Source organism: Balaenoptera musculus, chromosome 4, assembly GCF_009873245.2.
Source record: "Balaenoptera musculus isolate JJ_BM4_2016_0621 chromosome 4, mBalMus1.pri.v3, whole genome shotgun sequence".
NCBI classification, from domain to species: Eukaryota; Metazoa; Chordata; class Mammalia; order Artiodactyla; family Balaenopteridae; genus Balaenoptera; species Balaenoptera musculus.
In genome coordinates, this window is record NC_045788.1 from 45,841,398 (window position 1) to 45,864,763 (window position 23,366).

Sequence of the window (23,366 nt, forward strand, 5' to 3'; positions counted from 1 at the left end):
AACTGGAAGAAGAAAGATTCCTCTTCCTTCCTGCAAGGACTCAGCCAATGAAAAGCCATAGACTCTTTGTTTATTATAGCCCTCCCAACTTCCTTTTCCCCTCTATAAAAGCGTCTCCTTCCCTTGCCATTGGAGGACTTGCATGTGGCCCACAATGGTTGCAGACCCCAAATTCTCTGTTGATTCTGAATAAACCCATGTTTGCTGGAGAAACATCTGACAGTCTATTTGATTCAGGTCAACAGGATCATACTGGAGTAGAGCCAGCCCTTGATCCAATGTGACTAGTGTCCTTATAAGAAAGGAGGATGTTGTGTGAAGAGAGATGGCCATGTGAGGCAAAGATTGGCGTAATGAAACTACAAGCAGAGGAATACCAAGGACCCTGTACAATTTTCCCTCTTCCATACTGAACACAGATTTTAAATGGGTATTTTTCTGTTATAAGGAAGTTGTTCATTTTGAGGAAAATGTATTTCAAGACTTTCAATCCATGATCTGAGTGCTCAGGAAACTTAATTCAATAAATGTGTCCTGGTGGATTAAAATTATTCATAAACTTAGCAGATAAGCAAATCATTCCTTCAAGAAATCAGAAAACTCATCCTTTTAGTAAAAACTGAATACATTTTAAATGTAATGTTGTATTAATGTGATTGAATAATTGATAACAAAATTTTCAGTCTCGTGAATTTTAAAAATGTCATTTTTATTTCTCTAGAGCGAAGTTTCCAAGGAAATGACTCGATGTCCTACCTTTCACTGCATGTATGGGAGGGAGGAATGGCCTCATCAGCATCCTCACAGGGAATGAATTCAAGAGTGACTAGAAAAGTGAATTCTGGTTTTTGAGATACTTAAAATTAGATAAAGGGAAATAACATAGAATCTCTTTCTTTGATTATATTTATGTAATTTAACTCAACAATATTCATTCAGCACACACTATGTACCATGAAATGTGCTAGGGATTAAGGAAACCAAAATGAAGGAGTCATAAGCCTCTCTCCTAGAGCTCACATCTTAATAAGATAGACAAGAGTGTGGGCAAGAAATGAAAATGCAATGTAATATGTGCTATAGTGTAAATTAGAATAAAGTGTTCTAGAAATAAAGATAAGGAATGGTTGATTCTAACTGAGTATGTTGGGGAAACCTACACGAAATTCATTTTAAGGGGATCTTGAAGGATGATGAGAAAGTAGTGGTTAGACACCATGGAGAAGGGCATGACTAAGGGGATAGGAGGGAGGAAGGTTGAGAAGTCAAAGGAATCTTTCTGGTTTGGTACTGGCTGAGCAGTGATGTTTCTAACAAAGAAAAAATACCATTACTTATTTAGCATCTTCTATTGATACTTGCCAGGCTTTGTGCTATGAATAGAAGTATGCAATGAGGTACTGTAACTGAAGGTACCACCACATTAAAAAAAAACTTTGGTGTCTGCCAAGGCGGGGTGCGGGTTGGATGGATTGGGAGATTGGGATTGACGATTGGGATTGACATATGTACACTACTATGCATGAAGTAGTTGGCTGGTGAGTGCCTACTGTATAGCACAGGGGGGAAAAAAGGTACAATCTGTTTGCAGGACATATATTAAGTTAACCTGAAAAATGCATTCAAATATAAATTAGGTGCAGACAAGTACTGTTTGATTCCACTTATTCGAGGTACCTAGAATGGTCAAATTCATAGAGTCAGAAAGTACACTGGTTGATGCCAGGGGGCGGGGGGACGGAGTGGGTGTGGCGGGGGGAGAGGAGGAATGGGAAGTTAGTGTTTAAAGGGGACAGAGTTTCAGTTTAGGAAGGTGAAAAATTTGGGAGATGGATGATGCTGAGAGTTGCACAACAATGTGAATGTACTTAGTGCCACTGAACTGTACAGTTACATATGGTTAAAATAGTATGTTTTATATTGTGACTTTTACCACAATGAAAAAACATTTAAAAATAAAATAAAATAAAATAAAATAGTAGTATTTTGAAATACAAATAGCTACAGTTACAGCAGCTAATAATAGTAATTAGCTACCAACTTTGTTTCTTTCTGTAGATTTGTTTCTTTACATAGCTGTAATCATTGTAAAAAATTTTTAATCCAGTTTTTTTTCTATTAAAATATACCATAATTTTTTCTCATTATCACAGCCTCCATATCTATCATTGTTATTGGCTAGGTTACATTCTACCACACTTTTCTTAAAATTCGTTTACTGTTGAACTTTTACATTATTTCTGTATTTTTTCAAAATAAACAATGTTGTGATAAAAAAAATATTTGGTGCCTGGAATTTGTTTGGAAAAGGTGGTACAACAGCCAACTGATGTTTCTGCTTCCATATAACTGAAGATTCAATTTCGCCTTTTAAGGCAAGTTCTTCATTTGTTTGGGAAAAGCAACACAGTGAGCTTTTTTCATGCAAATAGAACCCCTGGGATGGAGATGGAGAAGTTTGAGATGATGAGAGCAGAATCTGTTCTACCCCACATGAAGACATTGTTTTCACTAAGGGTTGAAATCTACTGCTATAGATTCCTATTACTACTAGGAATCTGGCCTTAGAGGGGATGGAAGAAAATCTGTGTTACCTTCATTTTATGCTAGGAAAAGTTGAAGGACTCTGGATGCTGGGTAGGATGGAGATGGGAAAGACACCTCTTTTGGGTGAGTGGCCCCCGGCACCATGACAATGGCAGGCTAAGGATAATAATGGACAGGGGAAGACTCCCTGGTACAAGAAATGACCTACATTCCAGGAATACTCATCCCTGAAACCTGGTTTTAAACTTCTTTTCACCTTGTAAGCCCTTTTTATTATTAGATTTCAGTAAAGTTTGGTTAAACATTGAAGTTGCTCTTACTTGTAGTAGTTTGCCAAGGGCTACCTTAACAAATTACCGCAAACTATATGGCTTAAATAACAGAAATGTATTGTCTCACAGTTCTGGAGTTTAGAAGTCCAAAATCAAGGTGTCTGCAGCATTGGTTCCCTCTGAGAGCTGTGAGGGAAAGATCTGTTCCAGACCTCTCACCTTGGCTTGTAGATGGCCATCTTCTCCCTATGTCTCTTCACATCATCTTCCCTCCCTGTGTATCTTTGTATCCAAATTCCTCCTTTTTATAAGGACTCCATCCATACTGGATTAGGGCCACTCTAATGACTTCTCTTTAACTTGATTACCTCTACAAAGACTCTATCTCCAAATAAGGCCACATTCTGAGGTAGCGGGAGTTAGCATTTCAACATACGAATTTGGAGAGCTCATAACTCAACACATAACAGTGTTCCTGGGCAAATTAAAAGCAAAGTCTGTGTCCACACTATGGGAGAAGTTGTATGAGAAGTGTGGCTACAGTTTGGAGTGGCTGATAACAAGGCCAAGTGGTTTGGAAAAGCTGTCCAGACTACAGTAGTCTAGGCAGATTTGCGGACTGTGAACCATTCCTGTTGGGATTCCTAAAATGTTGGAGAAGGGAATTCTGAAAAAAGCCTGTATTTCCTATTGTCAATTCAGTTTGGAACTTATACATTATTATCTAGGCATTTGTTATCTAGACTAATGCAGATGGAGATACCTTAGTTATAGGTACCATTATCCCCATTTTGTACTAATAAAACCACAACTCAGGACATTAAGTGACTCTCCTAAGACCCCACTACTAGTACATAGCACAGACAGTTCTCAAACTGAGGGGTATTTTTGTGTGTGACCCCAAATATTAATCTTTCCAAAGGGAAAAGAGAGAGAGAAGTAAATTTGAAAGTAACCAGTTCCAAAAATTATTATTTCTATGATTAATAGGTAAACTATCCATCACATACACCATTATATCCCTGGTGTTTGGCACATAGTAGGAGCTAAAAGAAATACTCTTTGAAAGACTGAATAACATCCAAGTAGAGATTTACAGATGGTAAAGAACTGGAAGAGAGATTGGAAGGAGAGAGTCGATATTAGAGACATGAATAGTAAGGAACAAATGAAAGAGAGAGGAAGAGGAAATTTCTGAAAATGAAACTCTGGTAAATATTATCTGGGGACAGAAGGAAAACAGGTATAAGTCAGGGAGAGGAAAATTTCACAGAAAGAGAGAAAAATAAATAGAAGTAATTAATGCCATAGGGGTTAAAGAAAGAAGGGTCTTCAAGAAAAAGGCAATGGTTAAAAATACTTGGATCAAGAGCCCAGAGTTAGGGTGAGGGAATCATAGGATACCTCTTTCTCCAGGATACCAAGGAAGACAGAGGAAGAGAAGTTTAGCAAAAATGTACACAATTTTTGAGGTGAAGGGTAGAGAGGTGAGTCTGCATGATAATATGTTTTCTTTAAGGAACAGGTAGTTGAGACATACATTGAGAGTAAGAGAATCAACATGAAGCAGTGCCTGGAGAGCAGAGGTAAAATCTTGGTGGGGTGTTAGAAAAGAAAGTTCTCTGAAGAGAAAGACTACTAAGTTCCAGCCTCAGGGAGGCCAGAGTGACTGATTTGGAGAGTTTTGCTTAACAAAATCAGTAGTTGGGAGCAGGAGTAGCTTGTTGAGGAGAGAACTACAGAAGGACAAAGACAAGGTGACAGATATATTTAAAATGTTTGGTGAGAGTACGATTGAAATAACTGACTGGATCCCGGCTAAGTGGGAAAATAAGGAAAAGTCAAGAGGGTGGAGAGGTGGAGGGTCAGGAAGGCCTTGATGAGTTTGAAGAAAAGTTTAGAAATGAAGGGACAGAAAATAATCTATTAGACATCTGTCTCTTTTTAGAAGTTCAGGTAGAGTGTGATTTATTTGGGCACCCCTTACTCTCTGAAGTTTCTCCTGTCTCCAGGAACCATGATATAAAAAAATTAGTGTTTATAATTATGGCTTCCTGAGATACACCTTTGTGATTTCCATTTTGTATTAACTATCTGAAATGACCCCAATATTTCATAATAACTATAAATGGAAAGTAACTTTTAAAATTGTGTAAAAATTAGAAATTTTTAAATATATATATAAATATATATACCCCAATAATAAAAAATGACCCTAGGATTCTATTTATATTTTAGTGACTCTTACAGCACCATCTGTCAAAGGTACTTTAACATATCTTTTAATTGTAGAGTATCGCAAGAGTCTTGGGGATTATATTTTCCTTAAACACAATAGAAGACAAAATATTTTAAATTCCAATCAGGAAAAAAAAGTTAGAGAAAGATAAGTTTGTATAATAAAAAGAATAATAATTCCTTTTAATCTCAGCATTCTGTTTTGAAGACTTACATTTGTTCATCTCTTTCAGAGACTATTGAGTACTTAAATTCCATCCTTCTCATGGCAAAGCAATGCTGGCAATGTTCAGACCTGCCTTTGTAACCATAAAGTAGAGTAACAACTCCAAACGGGTTTTTTTCTTTTTATGTTTGTCAATAGCCTTTTCAAGCATTGGTTATCTTTCAGCCGGCTATTCAAGTCCCTCTATAAGTGAAAACATAAGAACAAGAATGATAAAATGACATTACCTACCTAGGGAGACTTATTTCCACTTCCTCTTCTTGCATCTCAGAGAACCACTGCAGGATTTGATGAGCAGTAATTAGCTTTTCCATTTCTTCTATGCTCACATCTTCTGCAGGAAGTATGATAATTAAACTAAACTCATCACCTTTGTAAGGTAATTCTAAAACCTGGTAGTTCATGGAGGACTCAGAAAAATAACCTGGAACAGAGAAAATAAAATATTAATATACTTGGCAATTCCCAAAATAGTGCTTTAGAGTGTGATTTTTTCATATTACCGTATTTTGTTCTCAGAAGAGTCTTCATCATTGGAATTTTAACTGCTGCACCATATTTCTGAGTGAAATTCATCAGCCTTGTGTCTTCTTTTCTAAATTTCTGTTTCCAATCCCCCTTGAAATAAATAGCGTTCACCAAAACAAGCCGAGTCAGAGGGCCAAATTCTTCCCCTGAAAATATGTTTTTAATTTTTCCTGTGAAAGGAATAGAGGAAGAGGTGGGAAGAAATATGCAATAGTTATTCAAAGGAACTGCTTTAAATGGAATTAAAACAAAAATTTATTTTGCTAATCAATTAAAAACAGGGTGCTTTATCATTTAAACTTGGCAATTTTGAGAACAAAGGGGAACTTTGTTAGATATTTCACTTGGAAACAGGTACAAACAGGATTCCACTAGGAAACAGGAGGTACAGGATTGTCTTAGGCAAATTTGGACAGGCCTAGTAATGGCCTCTCTTTAGTGAGATTATTTGTGTAAATTGTTTCTCAGACAGAAAGAACAAAAACTAAGTATCTCTTCCTCATATTTGTTGGTAATTTTTAAACTTTATTTCAAGGTTCTTCAGCAGGTCAATCAGAATTAATATGTTAATGGTTCACTCAAATTCTCCACTCTTGCAGCTGCAGCCACTGACCATTGGGAGAAGACAAGAATAGAGTGGCTAGTATGATATTCCTCTTCTAACGAACCAGTCTCCTGGACTTCCCTGGTGGTGCAGTGGTTAAGAATCTGCCTGCCAATGCAGGGGACACGGGTTTGAGCCCTGGTCTGGGAAGATGCCACATGCTGCGGAGCAACGAAGTCCGTGCACCACAACTACTGAGCCTGCGCTCTAGAGCCCGCCAGCCACAACTACTGAGCCCGCGTGCCATGACTACTGAAGCCTGAGCGCCTAGAGCCGGTTCCCCCACAACACGAGAAGCCACCACAGTGAGAAGTCCGCGCACCGCAAGGAAGAGTAGCCCCCGCTTGCCGCAACTAGGGAAAGCCTGCGCATAGCAACGAAGACCCAACGCAGCCAAAAATTAATTAATTAATTAATTTAAAAATAAATAAATAAATAAAAATTAAAAACCAGTCTCCTATTTCTATGTCCAATGAGTATTTCCAAGCTGTGAGTCAATAGCATGATCAGGTGCCATGGAGCTGTCTAGGGATGTGTATCATTGTGTATCCCAATAATAGGACTTTCCTATGAACACTGCTCACTGCACCCTTCTCATATTTTCAACTTATGCTTCCCCATAGGAGGCTCCCCATGAAAAGTACAGTGGCGTCTTACACATCACAGTTTTTTGTAACAGAACGAATGAACAAAGAAACAAGCTACTATTAATTGAGGACCTGATATATGCTGTTCATTTCACGTACATTTTTTTTAACCTTCCAATAATCCTGAAATGTTTTAATAGTATCCTCATTTTAAATGGAGCATAGTTTAGAACTCGTCAGAATTTGAACTCAGATCTGTATGAGTTTAATCTTGTGTTCAACTGTGTCACTCAGTAGCGCCTTTGGAATTTTTGCCAGCTTACACTTAAAGTTTAGATTACAACTTTATGACAGAACTATCAATATTTATTATGAAACATTAACACATTCAACTAACATGAGTTAATTATTTACAATATATGTGGGAAAGAAGGCATCTGAGATGGACAGATCTAAGTTTTACCTGGCCAAAGATATTATTCCTGCTGCCATACTTAAAAACCCTATACTTAAACAAAAATTATTATTAAAATTCTTCCATCAAGAATTCTACAAATAGGTATCTCTCTCAAACAAAAAATAATAATCTGTATACCTTTCAAAGCAGCTTACAATTTTTCTCTGTTTTACAATTTAGTATTAATTTGAATAACAGGAAAGCAAAATAGGAGATTTGATCCCTCTGAACCACAATTTAATAGGAAAATATTCAACCATTCTTTACTTTAGGATATTAAAAACCATGAATACAATGGCAAATAATGACTTTATGAAAATGGGAAACTTTACCATCTGTTTTGCTTTCTACCCAGGTACTTATTGTCTCTGCACAAGCCTTTGCATTCTGAAAATCCACCAGTTTTATGGCACTCTGAAAAAATTCCTTGTTGCCATGGAGATACTGTTCTTTCACAGTGAATCCTTCTTGAAGGTAGAGGGCATTGGCAAGATTAAATGTAAATTCTTGTTTTTTCTCTGAGATGGCAGAGAAAAATGACTTCAGCACAGAAAATTCTTCTCCTAAAAAATAATTATAATGTATACTGACATATTGAACAACATAAAAACAACAGCTTCTCAGCTTTGCTTCTAAGCGCTCTGATTCATATCACCATTTTTGGCACCCTTAGGTATAACTAATGATCCTTTCTAAGTTAGTATAAATATTTTAAGCATTTATCTCCTGTGGAATATGCATTTTGTAGAGAAATCAGCTCTCATATAGGAAAAAAAAATGTCCAGGTAAATTTGAAGTTTGTCAAAAACAAGAATATGCATTTAAACAGGCTGAAGGAAACTCCCTCTTTATAATCAAATTTAGCTCATTCTTAGTTGTTGGAAAGGTATCTTTAGAATCTCATTCTTTGCATAACATGCAATATTTATGAAAGAGGAATACTAATGAATGCTGATGGCAGCTAAGACAGTGATGAGCAATCCTTTTCACTACTACTTTTATTTCAGCTTAAGAAAGAATTGCTCTCTTATGAGCAACTGTGCCTGTCCAAGTTTTGAAATTTATGAGGTACCCTTATAATTATCTCTGGAGATGCGTAAGAATCAAAATTACCTATTTTTTCAGGTTCACGAATCTATATACTTTGGCTGTCTTCGTGAACAATAAAGATCTTTAACCATTCCAACTATAACCACTAGCCAAATGAGTCTGTCAGAGTCAGCTACGAATCACTGTTGGCCCATTGCTTATTTATCACTGGGTCATTCTGACCACCATGTTTTCAGGAAGCTGTATGTGCCGTGAGAGAATTCAGCTCTGATCGTTACTCAGTGGCTTCCTATTTATTACCAGAGGGCACCAATATTTTTCATTCCCTTCTGGCTTAATTCTGGAACTCAATTGTTGAATCTGGGAACTGTATTTCAAATCCAAGGTTCCTTCAGAGCCTTTGTTTATTTTGAGTTAAATACTGAAAATACCACTTTCATAACTTAAAAGTTGATTGCATGCAATTAACCTCTATGGAAGAAAACACAAATGGTTCATCATTGGGAGATGTCCACTGAATAAAGAGGGAAAAGAAAAGACTGAGAGGAACTTGCTATGAGGTGTCTATTGGAAATAAGGTGTGTAAGTGTGTGTGTAAACCTTTTATCAGAGAGCTAGCAGCCCATAAGGCATCTTTGTGCAAATAAGAACTCACACCCTCACTGAGTGGTGGTGGTAGGCTGCATGCCCATATCTTGTCCAGCTGAATGGAGACTACATTTCGGTCCCCACTTGTCTCCTTGTCCTGGTGCTCTTGTGCAGATACAACCTACATAACCATAGAGCAGGCTTGGAAGGTATGTGGCATCATATTTCAAACTCCATGATTCTCCATTTGTGGGGATATAGACACAGACATAAACAATTTTAGATACAAACACTTACTTCCATATGATTGGATATGAAGAATATCAATAATTCTTTACAACCCTGGAATTCCTTACATAAGGAGGAATGTTAATCTATTTTACTTGTTTATACAATGATTTCAGATGCAATCATTTCTTGCTATTGGAAGCTGAGAGAATATCTCAACAGCTGAGAGCCTACAAAGAAGACTTTCTGAGGGAAGGCATAGAGCTTCTCCAAAAGAATTAAGTAAGGTCAGAAATAAAGTGGCAGAATTTGAAACCAATTTTCAGAAGTTTGTAATTTATGAACATCTTTAAAGGAATGGGGAAAAAAGGAGAGGGGGAGAAAAATATAGTTCCAACTCATTTGTCAGAGCAAATAAATTTATGTCATGTACTTAAGGTCTAAGACTGTTTGACAAACAGTCAGCTGCCCTTTGATAAATCAGTGGACTCAGAAGTCAATGAAAAAATATCACCAATAGCACAAGTTTGGAGAATATAAAGTTATCTGCCTTATACATTTGATTTAATTTACAGATTAATAGTTTCTTTTAGCACAGATCAAAAAGAATACATATCCATGGCTCCTGGTAAGCAATGAGAATAAGTTTATTTCATTTCCTAAAACAGAGCCATGGAAAACCTACCAGTCATGGAGTGAATGTGACTTTTGGTTTGGTTGTACCAGAACTCCAAAAAATGTTCTAAAATTTAGTACATGTTTACTTCTCCTGCTATTAAAAGCCCAAAGACCAACTGTGTGTACAATGTGAGAGATCCAAAGATGAAAACAAAGGCAGTCATAGAATTATAGATTATTTTAGCTGAAAGATCCAGAGAAATCAACTAATCCAAACTCCTCTTTTTATAATGAGGAATCTAAAATCCAGAGAGATAAGATAACTTGAAAGGTGCCCAATCACAAGGTCATTTGTATGCTTAACTGAGACAGGAGTTCATGCTCTTCTCTTTCTATAACCCTCTTGGAATAAAGAAGCACCTTTAAGTTAGTCTTCGATTAATAAGCAGCATCATTAGAGGCAAAGCAAAATGGAGTATTATCAGATGCTCAGTAAACTGGAGAAGGTAAATTCTGAGCAGACGCTTTGGCAATGGGGAAAGAAGGATAAGTGAGGATACTGAGAGCTCCAGTTGGGGTAGGATGCTAGGAGTTGTATGCCCATCTGAAGAATAAGCAGTTTAGATGTGAAACAGGTTGGTAGCCGGAAAAGTAAAATATAGCCTGACTGAACAGATAGCACCGTTTGACAATCAGAGGGAATTGAAGGCAGGGCCAGGACCAAGATGGGTCAATGAGACACTCATTTTGGCATAAAATTTAAGGAGATGCCAACAAATTCAGTAATCAAGATAAATAATATTTTACTGCAATATATTTTTAAATCAATATTAACACAAAGAAATCCATGATGAACAAAATATAAAAGTTTTAAATAAAGACAGGCTCATTGTTACTGATTTTTCTTTTTGTCTTGGGTTCCAGTATGGCTCTGCTAGGCACTACCTTCTGATCTGTCACACCCTTTGTTCTACCCTTAACACCATTTTGCTTTTCATTCTTTTCATCTTCCTGCACTTTTTCTCTCTGTTCCCCTCCTTAACTCTGTGTCTTCTTTTCCTTTATTTCTTAATTTTCCCTTCTTTTTTTTATTTTCCAGAGTTTAATATTTATATTTTCTCCCTTTTTGGCTGGTCTTCTTTTCTTTTTGTACTTATCCTCCATCTGTGCCTCTTTCTCCCTCCCTTAATGAAGTATAATAGAAAGCAAGTTTGGTAGATTTTGTTACGCGTGTTAAAAGGTTAATGTTTAATTGTCCGTATATACTCTTGCAAAGAAAATACTAAAATGTTCATTATTGCTCTTGTGACCTATAACCCTCAGTGAATCATTTTTAGAACTAGTTCTGGGCAAGTTACTCAACCTTTCTCTGACTCGGTATCCTCATCCGTATAGCAGGGTTATGTCTGCCTCACAGAGTAATTGTGAGGATTAAATGAGATAAGCACATAAAACAGTGACTGGTACACTATATATATATATATGTTTGATAATCTCATCATTATTATTGCTATGATTATTATTATATTCACAATCCAGAGTTGTTAAGACTCCCATGTTCCTCTATAAGATGGATTCATTTAAAGTAATTTAAATTTCGGAGGCTCTAATTTTGCTAGTTTACCGTGGAATCAACTTTACATACCTTCATAAATGTTCTATTACTTTCCAAAGCAGTATCATGTGATATAAATGTTTCTGGGGCTGTGTAGTGGGATTTGCTGAAATTAATACAGACAATGAAGACTAGATCTGCAACACAGTGGCTTCGTTTTACATTATCCACAAAGGAAAACTCTTGCAATTAACTTCACTATCACCAACTTCTTTTCTACATAAAATTGCCTTTATTTAAAATGAAGCAAATAAAACCTTGTAAATAATTTATTCAGAAAAACAATTTCCTAAAAATAACTACTCTGTGCTAAAGCAAACATACTGAAATTGGTCATAGTTACAGTGACTAAATGTCCAAATCAAAAATCTGGAAGTCACCTCTGATGTTTAGGACACAGTATCTGACAGTGATGTAAACATTTTAAACTAAAATGGAAATTGAAAGCACAGGATAGCCAGGGAGATGGACAACTACCCCCTGAAATGGGATACCAGCACTAAAGCATCGACACAGTATCCCAGATAGGCCTTTGGGACGCTAGAAAACAACTACTCACATGCAATGGGTTATATAAATGCTTCTTTTTTAAAATTTTCTTTAAAAACTATTAAATAAGCTTTTAAAATGAATGCTTTTTCTTGGTCTCATTTAAGTGAAAATGTTAAATTCTAATTAAAAACTAATTTTTAAAAGCTTACACAATAATAAGAGATGCACACAAAGATTTCTGGGTGAGGGTACTCACTGAAGCATTTTTATAAGAGAAGTGCTGGATATTACCTAATGAAGAAGGGTTAGGTGAGTATGCAATAATGTTTTCATCAGAGGCAAGAAGACGCAGCAATTAAAAACTACATTCTGAAGCAGTTGCATGATATGAAGAAATGATCAGAACACAGTAAGTGCTAGTAGAAGAATATGTGTATACATATATATGGGTGTATATCTACACATACACATACACACGTGCACGCACAACATAATCTCACTTAAAACTGGCTAAAACAGGCTAGAATAAAATATACAGACATAGTCACAATTTTTATGTGTATAGAATTAATTTTTTAATAAATTATTTTGGTAATATTTTCATTAAGAAACAATTATAATTATTTACATTGACAATTATTTGCATTTAAAATTCACCATTTTATAATTTCATACTTCTCATAACTTTTTATATTTATTAAAGTTCTATGACCCTGAGCTTCTCTGATAGTTTAAAAATAAATTTGGTCAGATCTTATCCAGTATAAATAATCATATGTAAGAATCTCACCAGTTGAGGTTTCTTGAAATTTTAAACTTTGTCTTATCTGCTGTTCTGTTATCCCTTTTGCTCCCAGTTGTACCATTCCAAGGGCCAGAGTTGTTCCAAAAGGGGAAATTATGATGTTGTTCTTATGAGATAAACAAACAGCTTGATAAAGATCCACTGCAAATTCGGTATTTCTTTGAGCCAAGGGGCTTGAGGCTTGACTTCCAGAAAAAGTCATTAGGAGACTCCACAACAAAATCTTATCCATTTTGACCTCTGTGCATTGGTTAATTCAAAATTTGTTAGTTTTCAAAATAATCAGAGTTTACCATAGTAAGCTCAATAGAAAGATTTCTATTAGAACTTTCTGTCTTATTAGAACAAACTACCACAAGAAGATTCTAATGTCAATTTCCAGACTAAGCATCTTCTATTAGGAGAAATAGGCCATGTGCTAATAGCATTTTTAATATGCATTCAAGAAGCAGTACAAATGTACTGCAGTTTTTTTTTAATTAAAGGAGAAATTATAATGCTGGAATATTATCAATAGCAATACTATCTCTGAATAGCTATGTGATAGTTTTTTGCATCTTTTCCATGGTTTTAGATGGGATACTTGCAACTCTGATATCAAGGGAAATTTCTGTTCAGACTACTCTAAAATAGTTTAAAGAACAAAAGGAGAAATGGAATAAAAACCGGACACACTCCAGTGTGGTTTTGAACCTATAATATTAGGAAATTCAAGTATTCTAAATCAGTTGAGTAATCTGGCTAACTTCTTACAGCAACAAGTCTCACACTTTACGGAATGGTGAAATAACCTCCAAACCCACCTCGTACTTTTCCAAACAGAGGTTTTAAAAACTCAGAAAAAAATTATAAAGAAACAAAATTACAATCAAATATAAATGGTACAATAACAAGAAATGAAGAAAGCAATTTTTTAAAACTCAAAGAATAATTTGACAAATAAATTAACAAATATAAGAAAGCTGCGACTGAAAACTGTAACCAATTCACAACACTAATGACACCGTATTAAACTGCTCTCCACTAAAACTCCAGGAAATTCAACCATCTCATTACATCTGGAGCAGAATGAGTTTTACAATATTACTGCAGACTTAGTAGAATACTGACTCTGAAGTATTTTAAATTTTAAGTACTTTAAATGAATAAATTTTAAATAAAATTTCAAAGTATTTAAAATTTTAGTAACACTAGTTTTACCCTACAAATAATACATTTTAGTCACTTTCAATAACTCCTAGTTTAATAGGTTACTAGGAAGTAACTCTTTATTGGCCGTAAATATGAAAACCTCCGGAATAATGTTTTGTTAGCCTTAAAGAAATGAAGAACTATATTTCTAGTGTGTTTTGCAGATTATTAGGAAGGCTTCCATGACCCCTAAATGGCTAAGAAACACTAAAAATCACTATTATACATAAAGATTACTAATAGTTGATTATTTTCCAAAACTAAGTTGTAGAGTCATTATCTAGATATTTCCATTTCTTTTCTAATATGTGTAGTTAAACTTAGATATACAATTTACAAAGAAAAAAATACTCAAAACACAATCCAAAGCAATTGTTAGAAAATAATGTGTTGATAAACTGCAAATATAAATATATGCTATCAAGCAAATGTCTTATTTAAGATTAAATTAGTACATAAGGTTGTGAGTGGTAGTGCAACAATAGTAAAAGTAAAAGTGTAAAAGATGTTTTACATGCAAAATAAATTTCTGAGTATCATTTTCTAATATATTCAATATCTCAGAAGATTTCTGACCAAAATATCAGTTTGTAGATACATAAGTAGTCAAAATGTTATCAAAAATTTTAAGTCATCAAGTGGCAATTCGTTTGGCCCATTTTTAAGTACTTGGTTTATATTAGAATAACAAGCAATATTATGAAGGATGTAATTTTTCCCTAGTAGTAGAATCTGGGAGTTGCCCTATCATTATTAACAGTCTTAATAATTAAAATGTATATTCTTTGAGCATCCATTTCTCCCAGGAAATTTATAGGCCCTTAATAAACTACAAGCTCATGCAAAAAAATCGTTTTAAAAATTCACTTACCTCATTGGGTTTTGGATTGTGTCTCATCAGAAAACACAAAGTACTGGTGAACTAAACAGCCTGATGAATAGTCTTATAAGAATTTGACCTTCAAATTTGTAGTGAAAATTTAGGGAAAATTTAATCTTTTAAGGAAAATAAAAGTAATGTGTTAATTTGATACATTTAAATAATAGCTGCACCAAAGTGAATTGAAATGCCATTCCCTTACTCTATTAAACACTCATGGTCAATGTTGTTGCATACATACTTTATTCAAACGCTATTTAATTTCAAGGTACTTACCCGAAATTGGCTTCTGATTACTCACTGTAATGTTACAGCTAAAATGTGTCTGCTGGGAAACACTAGTACATGGAACACCTGATCAGTCAAGGCCAACTCTACTTATCTTGAACATTGCTCGATTAATTCCTCTAAAACCAAAGCAGGTGTTCACAACATTTGTACAGAAGGACTAACATGACCAGGTTAATGATCAATTATGAAATATGCAAGAACTGAGAGAGAAAACAATAGAATTTTTTTAAATCATTAAGTTTGATTTATTATTTCATCCATTATTCCACTTCTTTTATAAGTAGAAACAGAATGTGGAAGAATGTGCCAGTGGTTGTAAATCTGCTAGTAATTAGTTCTTTTTTTTTTTTTTTTTTATTTTTGTTTTTGTTTTTTTTTTCTTTTTGTTTTTTACAGAACTTCCACATCAGATTACCAATGCATTCCATCATAAATATTTCAGAATGCCTATAAGAAAAAGAATAAAGTTAAATCAAGTCCAAACTGCAGAGACAAATTACTGCTGTGTTTATAGAGTTCTCAACAATTCATCAAATTATACAATAGTCAGAGGAGTTTCCTGGATATACAAGGCCCATTTGAATCCTTAGGAAACAGAGAGAATACTGAAGAAATATAGTCTTTATGTTGAGCAAAAACACCAGATTAAGATTATTGACTTACCAAATTATCAGGATAATATCAAGATATTATTAAATATGAATAATTTGATAATAAACATTGGTGTTACTTTTATATGCTTTTAAAATTCTACATGATTTTCTCTACAAACAGGTTATTAATAAAAAATGGATGTATAACTGAATGGGTTTTGATCTCATTTTTCTAGTGCAAATCAATCACCTCAGGGACTTCCCTGTTGATGCAGTGGTTAAGAATCCGCCTGCCAATGCAGGGGACACGGGTTCGAGCCCCGGTCCGGGAAGATTCCACATGCTGCGGAGCAACTAAGCCTGTGCGTCACAACTACTGAGCCTGCGCTCTAGAGCCTGCAAGCCACAACTACTGAGCCCGCGTGTCACAATTACTGAAGCCTGCGTACCTAGAGCCCGTGCTCCACAACAAGAGAAGCCACTGCAATGAAAAGCCCAACACAGCCAAAAATAAATAAATTAAAAAAAATATTATAAAAAAAATCACCTCAATGGCAATCAGATATTAAACACATTGTGTTATTCATCAGAGGCCTCTGAGAAGAGAAAGGGAAAATTTGGTCCAGTTTCAATTAAACAAATATTCACTATTGATCACTAAATGTAATATTATTTCTGATAAATTTATGAGAAAGGAATAAAATTAATGTAGATACCTTTTAAAAAAATTCATTAAAAAAAACTTTTGCAAGGACCCTGTTAACCTCTTTCAATGTCCTAACAGGGCTATAGCTCAGGCCACAGAAGCCTGATGACAGTCATAGGCTGTCTCTTAATTTACTAAAATTCTTAATTTCCCATCTAGGCATCTCTAAATGTTTTCTAAATCTTGGGTTATATTCTAATATTACTTACTCTAGCATAAGCAAACTCTATTCCAGCTTCAACTTAACGCTGTTGGAGATAATTTTCCAAACACAGAATTATACAACACGAGAACATTATCATTCCTCTTGTTCTACTCGTCAATTCATAAGTAAGTCTGAATGCCTAAGACTATCGTTCAATCAACGCTCTTCTACCCATGCAGTGACACCAGCAAATATCCATCACAAGTACCCTTGGCTACCAAATTATTATGTCTGTACATTACTCAGATGATAATGTGACTTACCCAGGGAAAGGCCATTACTTTTCCTTCCAATGACAGAGACAGACACTCTGTCTTAGTAAGATCACTTAATGAAGTTGTTCGGTAAGAACCTCATGTTATAGCAGTTCCAGCAGAATGTATATTTTCCTGTCTCTTGGGTAGTAAAAAGCAATGGCCATGAATTTCTCCTCCCTGGTTTAAGCTCTTTTAACTGACAATAAAGATACCATGATTGTCCATAAAATATTGCTGCAAACCTTTGAAATATTTTTACAAATCTGTTTTCTCTATAACTCTATTTGCTCCTAGATCATCAAGAAAAAAACATTCATTAGTGAGAGCCAAAGCATCCTGCTATAAATTTGAGCACCATCATTACTGCCACTGTAAAAAATACACTTGAATGTGTATAAAAATAATAGCAAGGGGTTGCAGCTTCAATCTCATTATCTTTCTTAGCGTTTTATAGTTTTTTTTTAAGTAAAAATGTATTTAATTCCAAACTAAAAACATATAAGCAAGCGCTCTCATTTGTAAAGGACATAAAAGTTAATTCTTCCATCTGAGTATGGATTAATTTCAGGCATTCTTTCCTTTGTCAGTTTGCTCTATATATTTTGAGTGATAAGAGGAAAATGTTCTGTGAAGAGAACAGGCTAAATTATATTTAGTGTAAGTCTACACAGTACAAACAAAGTAGCCTATTGAAAATTATGGCACATCCTATTTTGCCATTTTTCCACTGCAGAAAAAATGGCTCTTAAATAATTGAACCTAAATGTTAATTTCAGAAACAGCTTATAAAGTCTTCAGTTCTATTAACATTTGATAGGTGAGACCCTGCTACCTGCCTGGCACAATTAGATGCTGGAAGATATAAAAGAGTTAAGACATAATAACTAAATGTCTTTTTATTTTTTCCTTTTGTGAGTGTTTTTGTTCCACATTATTAGAAACAGTAACATTAAAAGAGACTTTCATACCTTAAAAGTTCTATTCTCATTAAATATAGAGAATAGACAGCTCTATTAATGAGCTGAGACAGTTCCTCTTAATTCCTTCTACCAAACAGGCCCTGAAGTTAACTAAGGATGAATTAGGCTCACACACAGCATAGTGCCATGCACACACAGTAGGCCACAGAGAGAAGTTCTGTCTACATGAACCAAGCTATTTCAGAACAATCACTTCAAACAGAGTCGTCTCCAGGGCTGAAAAAATATAAAATAGGTCTAGTAAAAGAATTTCCAAATTATAACAGAAAAACTAGAGGGCTCATTCAATCTTTACTTTAAAACCATTGCATTTTATGTGCCTTCACTCCAGAAAGCTGATGGCAGGAGAAGTGTATTCTATTTATATGTGTATACCTGGTGTCTACAACAGTTCCTTGCATATGCCTTCAATAACTGGTGGGATAGATGGATGGATGGATGCAGAAAAGGGCCTTCACGAAGTATTTGGTAACCATATTATATCTCTTTAACATCTTAATATTCCTTTAAATTTCTGGAAATAAGGCTCAAATTTCACTCCACTGTACTGTCACCAATCTATGATTCATAGATCATACGCTCTAAGTTTGAAATGATGGATTGTCCAATCAAACCTGCCAACTAATCCAAGAATTCTCTGCAACATCCCTGTGAGAGTTATTCAGCCTCTGCTTTGACATCTCAAGGAACCCTTTGGACTAAGGCAAAATTTTTCATTTTTTAAAATAATTTACTTTAAATACCTTAAATTTACAGAAAAGTTGCTGATATAACACAAAGAACTACCATCTCCGTCTCTCCTTCTCTCTGTTTCTTCAGTTGTTAACATTTCACCACATATGTGTGCTCTATCTATATACCTAATCTCTCTTTCCCTCCCTCTCTCTCTTTTTCCTTTCATATATATATATATATATAATATATATATATATATTATATATATATATATATATATAGTGTGTGTGTGTAAATATATGTGGTGTGTTTGTTGTATACATAAATATATATAAACATTATAATTAGTATTTTTTGAATCATTTGAGAGCAAGATGCAATCACAATTTTCAATCACTCCTAAACATTTCATTCTATCTATCTATCTATCTATCTATCTAAAATCATGAGTTCACATTGATATCTATAATCCCAATCCCAAATCTCAGGGTTGTTTCTAGTGTTCTCCTTTTCAAATTTTATAAATACCTTCTATAACAGTGAGATACTCGGCTCTCATTATCCTCTATATATTTACTAATTTATTCATTTATTTACTCAATATTTATTTGTACAATATAACCAATCTCCCAACTATGCTGGTCATCTCCACTCACCCCTCTGCCTTCCCACCCACTAATTCCCTCTCCCATTGACCCCTCCCATACTCTTGGGTCCAGTAAGCTTCTTTCTGCTGGGTCTTCTCTCAGCTCCTCCTACTTCCTTTCCTAGCTGTACAGTGGGCCTACTGCCAGCAATTCTGTACCAAGATGAGAAGTGAAGATGGGAAGGAAAGGGAAAATAGGAAACCTTTTCAAGTTCAACAGAGATTAGGAAGAAATTCTAGAATCTGCCTTCTTAGCATTGTGCCCGTCAGTTCTACTCTCTTTCTTCACTGCAGCTTTGAAATATTTGAGGATAGTTTGTATCTCCCATGAATTCTCTTTCTTAAGCCAGACCTCCCCATTTCTTTATTTGTTCCTCTAGAATATGGTTTCCAGGAACATTACTGCTCTGACAACATTCTCCAACATTTGTTGAGATTGATTCTTCCAAATATCTTTCTCCTACATCTTTCCCATATGTGATTGTCATTCAATGAGAAGGAGAAGGAATATTCATAGAACTCACAACGTCTGACTCAGGATTCACTTAAATGTAGATGAAATAGGCAACTGTCTTCTGAAAATCCGTCTTCTGCCACCCTCTCTATCAAGCTAAAGCATTTGCTCCACCGATGCTGAAAATTCTACAGTTAGAGTTCATTCCACTGACTTTATACTAATAAGAAATGCATGAACAGAATAGTGAAAGGTGAAAACCATGGCCTTTGGAGTAAAACAGATCTAGGCTCCAATCTCTACTCTGCCATCAATAATTGGGCACTCTCCTAATGTATCCAAATCTCAGATTTTAACCCCTTAAAATAGATATATCTTATACAATTATTGTGAGGTTTAAATATGATAAACTTTTGCAGTTACTGGACAGAGTAGACTGTAGAACCTTACATATTGTCAATTCCTTTACTTGTGTGTGTTACTGCAAAATTCTTAAAAAACAAATATTTTTAAAGGAGTCTTTAAAATACAAAAAAAAAAACTAAAGTTATGTGAATGAATTGATTAATTATTCCTACAGGACACATTAGCTAATGTACCATAAGAATACTGGTTGCCTAGTAGATAATATTTATAAAGAAAAATGGATCAATAAAGTGATGTGTTTCAGAGCCAAACAGTCCCGACTTGACCTTACACATAAAATGAGCCTTTTACACAGCCCCAGTCCCCTATTTTTCCCCCAAGGCTATTCCCTCTTTGGTTGTGCCATGCCTCTCAATTTTAGAGTATAGTATAACAAAGTATAGAAGCAAAACATATGCAGTAATTTCTCAAGAAGTACATAGAAGGATAAATATGTCATTAAAAATTAATAGTAATAGCTGCTATTGACAAGGTGTAATTGCATTATCAGAATCATTTTTTAAAAATCTAGAAAGTGTATATAAGTCTGAATGCTTTTCTAAGTCAAGTTTATATATTCACTGTGTCAGTACATATTTAATTTCAATGCAAATTGATTTTACAATGAAAACTGAACAAAAATATTTATCTATAGGAGCAACAAGAAGTGTGACTGGTTAGAACACTTTGTTCTGGAGTTGTACATTTTTTATATAAAAACACTTGAGAATAGATAATACCAATTGCTATTGCCCCCCTCTTTAGCCACATTTTTCTATTAAAATGTAGAGAAAGTGAAAGGTGATGGATAAAAGCACTAAAACATTGTTTCAAAATGAAGCTTCCTGAAGTTCAAATATAAAGTAAAAGAAAGGAGCAATATTTTTTTTAATTTATTTATTTATTTTTGGCTGTCTTGGGTCTTCATTTCTGTGAGAGGGCTTTCTCTAGTTGCGGCAAGTGGGGGCCCCTCTTCATCGCGGTGCGCGGGCCTCTCACTGTCGCGGCCTCTCTTGTTGCGGAGCACAGGCTCCAGACGCGCAGGCTCAGTAGTTGTGGCTCACGGGCCTAGTTGCTCCGCAGCATGTGGGATCTTCCCAGACCAGGGCTCGAACCCGTGTCCCCTGCATTGGCAGGCAGATTCTCAACCACTGCGCCACCACGGAAGCCCGGAGCAATATTTTTGATTCCATTTTTTTTTTTTGCATTTTATATACATACTTTATGTGACCATGAAATATTTATTTTTCTTTCAATTAGAATGGCTTCTTATTCCTTTTTATCTTCAGATCACTACTTGTGTCTTGACATAATTGCCTGGTTCTTCATTTACGATCCAGAATTTCTTTGGGAAATAGGCTTTTCTCATCAAATACTGCTTTCAATGCTACAAAATGATGAAGAAAATGACATATAAACTATACTTGGCAAAAGATCCAATTAAATGAAATAGTGGGGAGAAATTTTCAAACTTCACTTCTTCTCAAAATGTGGATGTTCTTAAAACCAAGAGTGCTCTGGGAAAATTTCCTCTTAAGCTTCTGCTATTCCTTTTAGTTCAATTTAAATTTAAAAGTTAAATTTTAACAGAGTTTGTCCTATTAATGTATTTATAACAGGGTAGAGATCTACCATTTAACGGGAGAAGTCTAAAGAAGCTTGTGTTTTCCATTCTTGTTTTTTAATCTACTTAACAGCTATCAAGGACTCATAAAAAGCAAAGAACAAATTATTCTGTATTGAAATAAGACAATTAAAAGCATCAACACACAGTTTGACTGTCTGCATGACTAAACAAGTACGTCTGCAATCACATCCTTATAACATAGTTTGACCTGCAGGGATCTGTGGCTTAAGAGGAAAAAGAGCCAAATTATCCCCATGAATGGTTATACGTGCATCAGTGAGAAGCGGGAGGAAACTGTGCCACGCATTCAAAAAAATAATTTTGGCCTTTTGCTAAATTTTGTCATTTCAACAAATGTTTATTGAAAATATATTACGTACTGTGCTCAGGGATAATGGGGCACAAATATAACTAAGTCACAGGCTTCCTCCCAACTGGCAGAAAGTGGGAGCAGTAGCCAAATAACCAAAATGTCATCTATAATATGACACCATTCTAAGAGAATATGAGCAATGTAAATTGTGGTTAAACATATAAAGAGCTTATAACAATACGCAGAGATCAGAGAAAAAGTTTTAAGAATCGGATGCTATTTGAGATAGATCTTGAAGCCCAGAGAGGATTTTCATTGATAATGAGGACTATGGAGATGAGGAAGGGTTTGCAAGGGGGAAAGGAAATGTCAACTAGAAGGAACAAAGTAAATACAAGTATGGAGAAACAGAGCTACTCTTCAGGTAACTCTGAGTAATTCAGTACAATTTAACATAAAGGAGAGGAAAGTAGAATGAGATTGAAGCTGGACTGAGGGGCACTTTAAGTACCAAGCCAAGAATTATGAAACAAAGAAACTACATTAACATTGAATAACCTCACAGTATAGAGGCATCTTTATATATTTGGATTAAAAACAAAAAACAAAAAAACTCTCCACTTCTCTTACAAATATAACTGTAAAAGTCAGTATCTTGCCCCCTTTGCTCTTGAATATTATACAAGGAAAACCAAGAAAATGAGGGGAAGTAACTCCGCGAACAAATTCCACGTTCAGCAAAACCCAAAGGTAGATGTAACCTGCAGCCTACAAAACATGAAGAAGGGTAGCCAAACAGCTGAAATTGGGCAGAAGTTACACAAGATAAATCGATCCGCATGGAGAGTATAAGAAGGCCAGCAGCAGCTGCAGCATTTCAGAAAGTGCTGGCAAAGAGACACTCACTAAAGATGAGGGGCTCACCCTGCGGTCCAAATGCTGTATCTTTCATTTATATCTATGGATGCTACACGGGGTGAAGAAGGCTGGGAGCAAAAGGTCTCCCCAACCTCATTTGGTTCAGCGAAACATATGAGGCAGGACTATATAAAGAATCACACCCACGAGCCATTTTCTGCTAAAAGCAGTCTGCCTCTGTAGGTTGTAAAACTTGAAGGCCACACTGATCCCATGTCCCAGGCTCTCACCCAGGGACCTGCTACAAATTTCAAGTCTAAGAAAACCAAACTCATTAAAGATAATTGATTAAAAGGGTAAATTTTAAAAACTGGCATAGCATGGACATAAATGTATTACAAGCAAAATTAAAAACTTAAATTTAAAAAAT

General features: G+C 35.2%; 2 protein-coding genes across 2 annotated transcripts in view; both read right to left on the minus strand.

Moving 5' to 3' along the window:
- SERPINI2 (serpin family I member 2) overlaps positions 1-19,706 on the minus strand; it is a 36,495-nt gene extending 16,789 nt beyond the window's left edge. The window contains exons 1-5 of the mRNA XM_036851344.1: positions 19,683-19,706; positions 12,841-13,093; positions 7,792-8,022; positions 5,787-5,981; positions 5,515-5,707 (exon numbers count right to left, since the gene is read on the minus strand). Coding sequence (XP_036707239.1) covers positions 5,515-5,707; positions 5,787-5,981; positions 7,792-8,022; positions 12,841-13,093; positions 19,683-19,706 — 896 coding nt within the window. The remainder of the gene's footprint in view (positions 1-5,514; positions 5,708-5,786; positions 5,982-7,791; positions 8,023-12,840; positions 13,094-19,682) is intronic.
- A 1,688-nt stretch (positions 19,707-21,394) lies between these two features.
- The window catches only part of WDR49 (WD repeat domain 49), a 156,008-nt gene continuing 154,036 nt past the window's right edge, over positions 21,395-23,366 (minus strand). Inside the window, 1 exon segment of the mRNA XM_036849652.1 lies at positions 21,395-21,525. Coding sequence (XP_036705547.1) covers positions 21,395-21,525 — 131 coding nt within the window.